The sequence below is a fragment of the Xenopus tropicalis genome, chromosome 3, assembly GCF_000004195.4.
Source record: "Xenopus tropicalis strain Nigerian chromosome 3, UCB_Xtro_10.0, whole genome shotgun sequence".
Lineage (NCBI taxonomy): Eukaryota > Metazoa > Chordata > Amphibia > Anura > Pipidae > Xenopus > Xenopus tropicalis.
The window spans coordinates 131723624-131732836 of NC_030679.2; the positions used below are offsets into that span (position 1 = coordinate 131723624).

Here is a 9213-nt window from a genome sequence, read left to right on the forward strand (position 1 = left end):
TGTACCCCGGCAGTTTCAGAACTCTTCACACATCCATTCATGCAACTCTAACAAGTAACACCTGTTTGAAGAGTTGCATGATACTTGGGTAATCCTTTCAAAGTAACTCCACAGCATTCACACCTCTGTGAGTTTCAGATGTCACCTCTCTGAAGAGTTACATAGTGCCATTGTGATTGGATTAGTGGAAGAGTATATATGCTGAGGGCTTCCCATACCAGTCAGTTGAACTGAAGAAGCTGCTCGGATGAGTAGTGAAACGTCTTCAATGATTACTAAACAAGTCCAGTTGCTTCAAATTTATTTATACTAGATATGCTAAGATTATAGCTCAGCTATTTGTTGGAGATGCAAGGAACACCCTGGAACACTACTCTGGGGCTGTCCCCTCCTGAACCCCTTCTGGACTGCAGTGTGTGCGACACCACTAAGATATGTGGGTGAGTTTTGATGTAATAAGCTCTAAACTCACATTCTGATAAATCTGCCCCATTCACTATTCCCAGCACTCCACTTGTCCAATACCAATGGATGAGACATGGGGGCAGATATGGTGCAATAGGCCATCACAGGACTTACCTTAGTGAGACCGGCTCTCCAGATTCTGTCACAGCACGGGACTTGGGTGCTGCTTCTCTTCTCCGGGCTCCAGAAGTGGCACTCTATTCCATACTCCTCCTAATCTCTTTATGCACTACGTAGCCTCTGAGCTCCCATGGAAAGGAACAAACCCTTCTATTTTCCCTATGCCAGTTTTGATATGTACCCCCACAAGGGGGTGCTGTGAGTGCTCTCTGCATATCCACTTTAAAGGTCTTTAAACCAACTTTGGGAAAATCAGCAGAGAACAGTCTGAGCAGATACTTACAAATCTTTGGTAACTTTCTTCAGGTGAGTCCAGCACAAAATGGCTTCTCTCTGAGTCCCCGTGCCCTGGAACAATCTCCATCTTGGCACAAACTGCTGCTTTCCCCTGACCCAGGAGTCTTTTATAGGGCAGTTCTAAAGCCTTGCCCCTCTCTATAAACCTCTTGCCTACTCTGCAGGCCAGCTCACCTCCTCAGCACTCTGTATGGGGGGCTCTCCTCTCCCAGTATCATTCTGCTGCTACCCAAGCAGGCTGCCACTCTCCTGTAGGTTCCTGATGAGCTGCTTAGAAAGCAACCAGAACAATATGGCAGCTCCCACTGGAGTGGAGGACAGGCGATGTACAGCTACTTGCTGGGGGCCATATTACTTGTGTGAGGAGCGGGTGCAGAGAACACACCACATTAGTTACAATGACATAATTTTGTGTACTATTTGCTCGCAGGCCTGCAGAGATGTTTTTTTAAGAGGGTCTAAGCATTGCCCTGGGTTGTGTCCTACAGAAGGGAGGTGATACCAGAACTTTTAGCCCCTGATTTCTTTTATTGCCCTAATCATTTAGCCGGTGTGGCACAGAGAGCAGTTTAGAGGCAATGCATACATCAGCTTTTCCTGCACCTGTCAGTACTGGGCCTAGTGCTGTGCCTGACCCCTGGAGTTCCTGTGCAAGGAGCTTACAATCTATTTCTTGACCCCTGGAGCACAAGAGATTCTGCTTTATAGTCAGAAAGAGAAGAAGTGGTGGAACTGGCTAATACAGTACAGAAAAGACAGTTTGTTGGACAAAGATGAGGGAGAATAAGAAAAATGGGGGGTTAATATAAGACCCCCCTAGGATTAAGTAAGAGAAAGCTCTGCAGATGGGGGGGGGGGATGAGATACACAGGGCTGTGCACCTGTTGGGTTCAATATTTTCTTGAACAAAAAGTAGTTGCTGAACTCATATTGTATGAGAGAAGGGGCCCTGGGAAGATATATAGGCGCTTGTTACCCAGATGAAAGTGCCAGGCTCCATAACATGTGGATTCAATGCAGGAATCAGAGCTGCTAATGAGGTAAGAAAAGAAATGACACTGGGGATTTGCAGTTGCTCAGAGCAGATTTATTTGGCAGTTGCATATGGGGAAGGATAGTAACAAGCTATATTCAAAGCAAATGCCTGAGTAGTTACTATTGGAAGCCACACTGGTTATTGCAAATGCACTTTTCAAAGTAAAAATCTATATCTACAGACAGTAGGAAGGCATTAAGGCTCAGTTACTGATGGGACAGGGGCAAGTGCTAGGGCGCTAAAGGGCACAAAGCATGGGAGCCCTGTACTTACCCTAGGGTCCCTAACTTGCAGCTTATGAATGACACAGGGGACAGGCTGGGGAAGTTCCCAGGGGATGCCCACGTGCCTCCCACACCCCCAGACAGCAATATATAGAGGGAGGCTCCTGTAGTTTGCACATGGCACCTTGTCCCATTGGTTGTAAATGAACCCAGTTGGTACAGATCAGATGTGTCTGCGGCACTGATACTGAGGCATTGAGCTGTTTGCTTTATACTTGGCAGCAGTTTTCTGGATGTTTTTCATTTTTATGAACACTTATTTTGGAATATTGAAAAAGAAATATACTGTATAAGACGTTGGAGTTGTACCTCTAGCTCAGACACACTTATCACTTTGACAGGATAGTTTATATTGTTCGCTAATCCCGCCCCTGACCTGATTGGCTTGCCATTATTATCTACACAGCAGTAAGCGCTCCACACGTGACTGGGAATATTCACACGGTCATTAAGCGAATTATTACCCGGTACAATGCCAGTGACCACATACGTAGTGTTACAGTCTCTGGCAATCTCTATCATTTTCTTCTCATAAACGTTCCATTGGCCTTGGTTTAAACTACTATTCATCGGCACGGCGTTGGTCAGTGTGAATGTTGCATCCTGCGCAACTTGGTTTTTATGATGGCACACGGGATTCAGATGGCCTCTGTGATAGCCGGTGATTCCATAATCAGCACTAACAGCTTGGCTTGTTCTAAGTCTTTCTAGGGCTTCTTGAATGTTCTTGATTTTAAAGTGTTTTTGTATCTCTCCTTTAGTGGCTGATTGACTTAGCATTGCTTTGTTCAGCTTCCTATCGACCAGCTGAAAGTAAAAACAGAGTATAAATAGGGTTTTACACAACCACTTAGGACCTGGATTAGTCTGTATAACTAAATACTTTTTACCTTACCCATTGCTTCCGTCCAATTAAGGCTTAATTATGTAATGAAAAATAAGTGGAAGAACGGTCATGCTGCAGAACCAAGCTGCAACCATCAGAGTTTGAACACAACATGTTCCCAGCCAAGCTTTTTCCCTTGAAAAAAAGACTTTGGCTCAAAACATGTAAGAACTGATTCACTAAAGTCCATTAATTTTTATCGCACGCTTTTTTGCGTTAAAATTGACGCAAAAAAACCGCGCAATTCGCTAAAGTATTACCATGTGCGTTAAGTCGCATATCGCGTGCGTTAATTTTACCGCATTGCGTTAATTCTTGCGCATGATTCACAAACACATATCCGCGCTAAATATCGCATTTGTCTGTGCGAAAATTAACCCCTACTTGGGGCAGGCGGTAATTATAGAAAAGTACAGTTCATGAGCTTTTGGCAACACAATATGGACTTACAGTGGGATTTATTCAAGTCTGTGTTGGCCCCAGAGTGATGCAGCCGCCAGTTTGCAGGGAAATGGGCATTTTCAGAAAAGTAGTTTTACGAAAGTAATGGCGTGTATGGCTAATATGGCACGCTTTTTTTCGTACATGGCGACTATTTGTGCACGATGCGTTGATTAGCGCGCGTTCCGCCAAATACCGCATGAAAATAGTCTTCGCGACTTAAATAACGCACACAGCATCGCGTCTAAATTAACGCAAGCTTGGCTTGAGTTAAGAAGTGTTCCCGGGTCTTCTTCAGTGCAACGATTTATCTCTTTTTTAGCAGCTGATTCATTTAGCATTGATGTGGTTGAATTCCTACAAGCCAGCTGAAAGTAAAAACGGAATATAAATGGGTCTGTATTCATTAAATCCACCAACTGTGCCAATTAAAGGTGGAAAAAGAGCTTACGCTCAGTAGGTAATGCTTGCTTGGTAAGGCCAGTTATACATTGTGGCAGGACAGCCTAAAAAAGTATTAAGAATTGTGCCTTTAAGGTACATGAAAAGGGCTGCATGGGGATACTGAGTGGAGATAGAGTTCATATTCTACTCAGCCAGGTCATTTGGTGGTAGCTGAGAGTGGTGCTGCCTGAAAAGGCTGCGCTCTAATACCTGGGAGTCCTGGCTGGTCCCAGTGTGTGAGAACCAAGGGATGCATGGGGCCTGACAGAGAAAGTGAGTGCCAAGGGGCAGTGATTGTACCTGGAAATGGGCAGATTTTGGGAAAGTGCAACTGTGAAGCTGACATGGAAGTAGGCTGTGTGGCCCAGCTGATAGAGAGAAGTTATGAATAGGTCAGGCCCTGGGGCAGTCAGAAAGACCTGCGTTCTCAGCCGAGAGGGATTGTTCTATATTTTAGATTTTCAACGCAGATAAACACCCTTTGGATGTGTTCTATTTTTGTGCAGTTTTTGTGTCCCTGTCTCTCCTCTGCCTATCAAGAAATAAAGGCAAAACACAATAAATACATGTCTCATTCTTAATACATCTAAAAGAGAAAAGGTGCATTTTCTCACCCCACACCATTATCTCACCTCTCTTTTTACACTCTCCACCAACCCCAGTGCATTAGCATCGCCAACCCATAAACCTTCCTCCTCTATCCCCCTAGCAAACCCACAGTTGTCTCCTATCTTCATTCAGTTCCTTCACCTTGTCCTCTATCCCCAACCCAGTCTATTATCATTTCCACTCCCACAACCCAATCCTTTAGTATGCCCCCAGTCCCTACCTCAGTTCCTCTTAACTCCCATCAATTCCCCATATCCCTAGTCTATAAGCATCTTCCCTCTCTGCCTTACACCCCAATCCTTGCCCCTAGTCCCTACCTCTGTTTCTCTATATCTACCTTCTATCCCTGATAGCCCCAGTCTCTAAGCAACTTCTCATTGGCCACTACATTACCTTTCCATCATCTTTACTTCTCACTTATACCCCAGTCCATCAGCATATTGCCTCTGTTCCCTCACACCCAAACCCCATGCTAAGCAAATATCCAATATACACTAATAACACATTCGATTTATTAAAGTTCACTGTTAATATAACTTGACCCTTTCCAATCTTTGCCCAGGCAGTTCTGGCCTATGAAACTAACAGGGGAAAAGAAAACAAGGCTGTCTTCTGCTACATTGGTTCAAGAGACAGAACCAGCAGAGCAGAAAGGGACATTACTACACTGTATATTGGCAAAGTGCTTAGAGTTTATATTTTTCACTGGGAATTTTTGTGTTTATGTTCTCTTTTATGGGATCACCAGCAGAAAAGCCATTCTGTATTGTCTCTGAGCTCTGCACTTCTTGCCAGTTTAGTTACAATCTAAGTTGTGAGCATAACAGAGCTGAGGGATCTGTGGGGTTCTATTGGGCCCCAATCAATTAGATCTGTTACTGCAGAAGAAGAAAGAAACTAATATGATGGGGCTTTATATAATCTCCATACAGAGTGAGTGGGATAAAGAAACTGGAGGGACATAGTGATTTGGGAACATTAAAGAAGGACATCAAATTTTGCACCAAGACCAGTGAGCCGCTACTTACACCTTAGGGGGGAGCTGCATCCATAGCTTAAAAAGAAAACATCTGTTATGCAGAATGCTCAGGGGTTTCCAGATAAGGAATCTTTTTGTAATTTGGATCACTGTACTTTAGGAATACTAAAAAATAATTTAAACATGAAATAAACCCACAAGGATTGTTTTACCTGCAATAATGATTAAAGCAGAAGGAAAGGTAAAAACTAAGTAAGCTTTATCAGAAAGGTCCCTATAAATACAGCCATAAGCACTCACAGAAACACTGCACTGAGTTCTCTATCAAATGAAACAGGATTTCTTGTCTCCTTTTGTGTACACATGTTTTTCAACATCAGACTTCCTGCTCTCTGAGAAATCCTTCAGGACATGGACATGAGTCTACTCCGTTTGCTCGTCTCTCCATTTTCCTACTACCCCTCCAATCAGAAGTCACTCCCCCTCCCATCAGAATTCGCTACCAGCTAGAGCTGCAGCACGGAAGCTACTGAGACCAAGCTAAAATGGCAGCTGCTATCTTAAACAAACAGAGGGAGCTTGAGTGTTTTACCTTGCACTATTGTGGCTAATCTATTGGCAATAAAATGCCAAAATGCCTTTCCTTCTCCTTTAAGATTATATTACAAATATTAATATGGGTACAAGGTACATTACAGGGAAAAAGGAAATATGTTTTTAAAATGTTGAATTATTTGGCTAAAATGGAGTCTATGGGAGATGGCCCTCATACAACTTGGAGCTTTCTGAATAGAAGGTTTCCAGATTTTCTATACAAACATACCTGCTTCCACAGATTGAAGGGAAACCATTATAGTCTGGTCAAGCTAAAGTTTCCAAATTGTAACAGTTCCCACCACAGTCCCTGCACATCCCTGCACATTGATGCACCACAATATCTCCAGCATCCCTGTCTGTGTGATACTATATATACAGACTAACTAAAAACAATATAACATCATTATTTATAATTACACATTTATAGTTCTTACCTGAGGTTCTACATTGAAACGTGTTTGTCTGCCAGGTATACATTTATCTGTGGGTCTCCTGTCCAAGATGTAGGCAGAATAGAGGGGCACACGCCTGCCTCTGTCATACAGGGAAGCAAAGTAATCAATGTTCTTATATCGCTGGCAGATATAAGCTGGAGAGGTCAGTTCTTTTGCCTTTATCCCATCTGGTAAGTTTGGATGATTAATATGGTGAGGGGGAGAAATGTTTTGAAAGCCTTGAGGGAACGATTGGTTATAGAAAAACTCCCGGCACTCAGTGAAGTTCTCAGAGATGAAGGGTTCAGCCTTATGGGCTATGGCTATGAGCAGCCAAACCAGACTCAGCATCATCTTCATGGTCACTAAAGGGCAAGCAAAACACAGAGACACTAATAGCCTGTGTGATTGGTACAGAAAGAAGGACTTTATATTTAGATAGATAGATATATAATGGATGGATGGATACATAATAGATAGATAGTAGATACATATACAGATGATAGATAGATAGCTGCTCCCCCTTACCTACTTTGTGCTGCACCACGTTGGAGCGGCTCCTGGGGGGGGGGGGGGACAAGTCGCTACTGCACCTGGACCTAAGTGTACAGACCTAGGGGTAGAAGTTGTCCTGCCTTGGTTCCACTCAAGAGGCCTGAAAGCTTGGGGTGACTCTTGCAAGTCCATTATCCATAGAGCTGTTATTGACCCCTGAGGGGCATTGACTCCTGCGTCTGTTCCTCCATTTAACTATTTAACACCTTATACCTTATGTATAACACTATTTATAAAGCACTACAAGTACACGCAGCACTGTATAATTACAATATAGACAAGTACACACAGGAAGGACAATAATATGATCAATAATAGTAAACAAATAAATATAAATATACAGTGATTAAATGCTACACGTTAAAAGGCACTTTAGGAAGGAATGCCTGGCCCAAAGAGCTAACACTCAGGGAGGGGGGGAGGTGGCATCACAAAAATACGGGCTCTATGGCAAATGTAAAATCCGGGGCAAAAATGTGCTGTATACACTGCCTTTAGTCATAATGTGCACTGCATAACCCCCAACATGGCAGTAAGATGAGCAGATAATGGATACACAGAATTACATTAACCTCAGGCATCCTGGTAAAGTTACTGCAGAAACAAGATGGTGATCAATACATTAACCCCAGACATGCCAGTTAAGATCTTACTGCAGAATATATTTGAGAAAATTCCAGACAAGGCAAGTGCTGGAGGAGGTTCTCCCGAAGGCACCAGTGCAGTGAAAGGAGTGGCCCAATGAACCGCCGCACATAGCTCTGCAGCAAAAATCTAAGACACGCCTACTTTGTGACCACGCCTCCAAAGTACCGCATCCAATTAACATAAAAACCACCATACATGGTTGGAACATATCTTTTATATTATGTGTTGTAACTACCATACAGCAACCCCTGCAACTCTAGGGGGGAACCTGAGCACGGGGCGATCACTGGGTCTGCTGTATGGTCCCACCCAGCTTACCTGCTGCTGTCACCAGTGAGACAGGGAGTGGCGCAGGGAGGGTTGCAGCTGAAGGGGCTGGGCAGGTTCCAAGGGTTACACCCCTGTCTAAATTACAGTAATCATAGGTCACTTTTGTGCATAGGGTTGCCACTGCCACATTTAGATGCATGCTGCAGGCTGAACTGATTTATGTGCAGCCATGCAGCTTGTGTCTAAATTAATTGCTAACTAGCCACGGAGGATGTGGATTCAAAATGTGACTGGTATTAAAACACTGAGGTGGCGACCCTTGTGTTCATGGGTGTGTCTGTGTGCTCATGTGTGTGTCTGTGTTCATGTGTGTGTCTGTGTGTTCATGTGTGTGTCTGTGTGTGCATGTGTGTGTCTGTGTGTGCATGTGTGTGTCTGTGTGTTCATGTGTGTGTCTGTGTGTGCATGTGTGTGTCTGTGTGTGCATGTGTGTGTCTGTGTGTGCATGTGTGTGTCTGTGTGTGCATGTGTGTGTCTGTGTGTGCATGTGTGTGTCTGTGTGTTCATGTGTGTGTCTGTGTGTGCATGTGTGTGTCTGTGTTAGTTACTTCCTTACTAGGCCACTTTATGCAGGAGTGGGTGTGTAAAATCCAGGGGTCACTACTATCACACAGACTGTACATCTAATAGAAAGTAAAACAATACATTATTTACTAAACACCAAGAACCCCGCATAAAAATATACACAATTATTATTATATTATACAGTCTAATTATACAATCGTTCATCCACACAGATCGGTATGCCCTCAAGGAGAAGGAAAGAAGAGCAGGGGAGAAGATGTATTTCCAGCAATAAATGAATGACCTGAAATAAAAAACCACAACATAATATAAAATAAACAATACCCCAGATGAATAAAATATAAATGAGAATTGATTGGATGCAGAGAAGCTGAGGGATATGCTGGAGAGACAGAAGCACCGATGCAAACACAGAATAGGCAGAAACCCTTCCCTACAGGCAGCCTTAACCCTGTGTGTTTGCACAAGCAGCCCTATAATATTCTGCTACAATCAGCCAGGTATGGAATCCTTCCGACTCACTGTGGATGGGAAATGAGACAGAGAAGGGAGAGAGATACGAG

General features: G+C 43.5%; 1 protein-coding gene across 1 annotated transcript; it reads right to left on the reverse strand.

Moving 5' to 3' along the window:
* Window positions 1-1956: 1956 nt before the first annotated feature.
* Window positions 1957-6973, reverse strand: LOC100490758 (endonuclease domain-containing 1 protein). The gene is made up of 2 exons (XM_002932715.4): window positions 6593-6973; window positions 1957-3009 (listed from the first exon to the last, which is right to left on the reverse strand). Exons 1-2 carry the CDS (start codon window positions 6950-6952, stop codon window positions 2449-2451), a joined length of 921 nt encoding a protein of 306 aa, XP_002932761.1. The 5' UTR covers window positions 6953-6973; the 3' UTR covers window positions 1957-2448.
* Window positions 6974-9213: the final 2240 nt, after the last annotated feature.

Excerpts from the sequence above, each read along its gene's own strand:
- LOC100490758 (XM_002932715.4), bottom strand. The coding sequence starts at position 6,952 with ATGAAGATGATGCTGAGTCTGGTTTGGCTGCTCATAGCCATAGCCCAT. Across the intron at positions 3,010-6,592 it reads GTTTCAATGTAGAACCTCAG|CTGGTCGATAGGAAGCTGAA; the intron begins GTAAGAACTATA and ends TTTTACTTTCAG.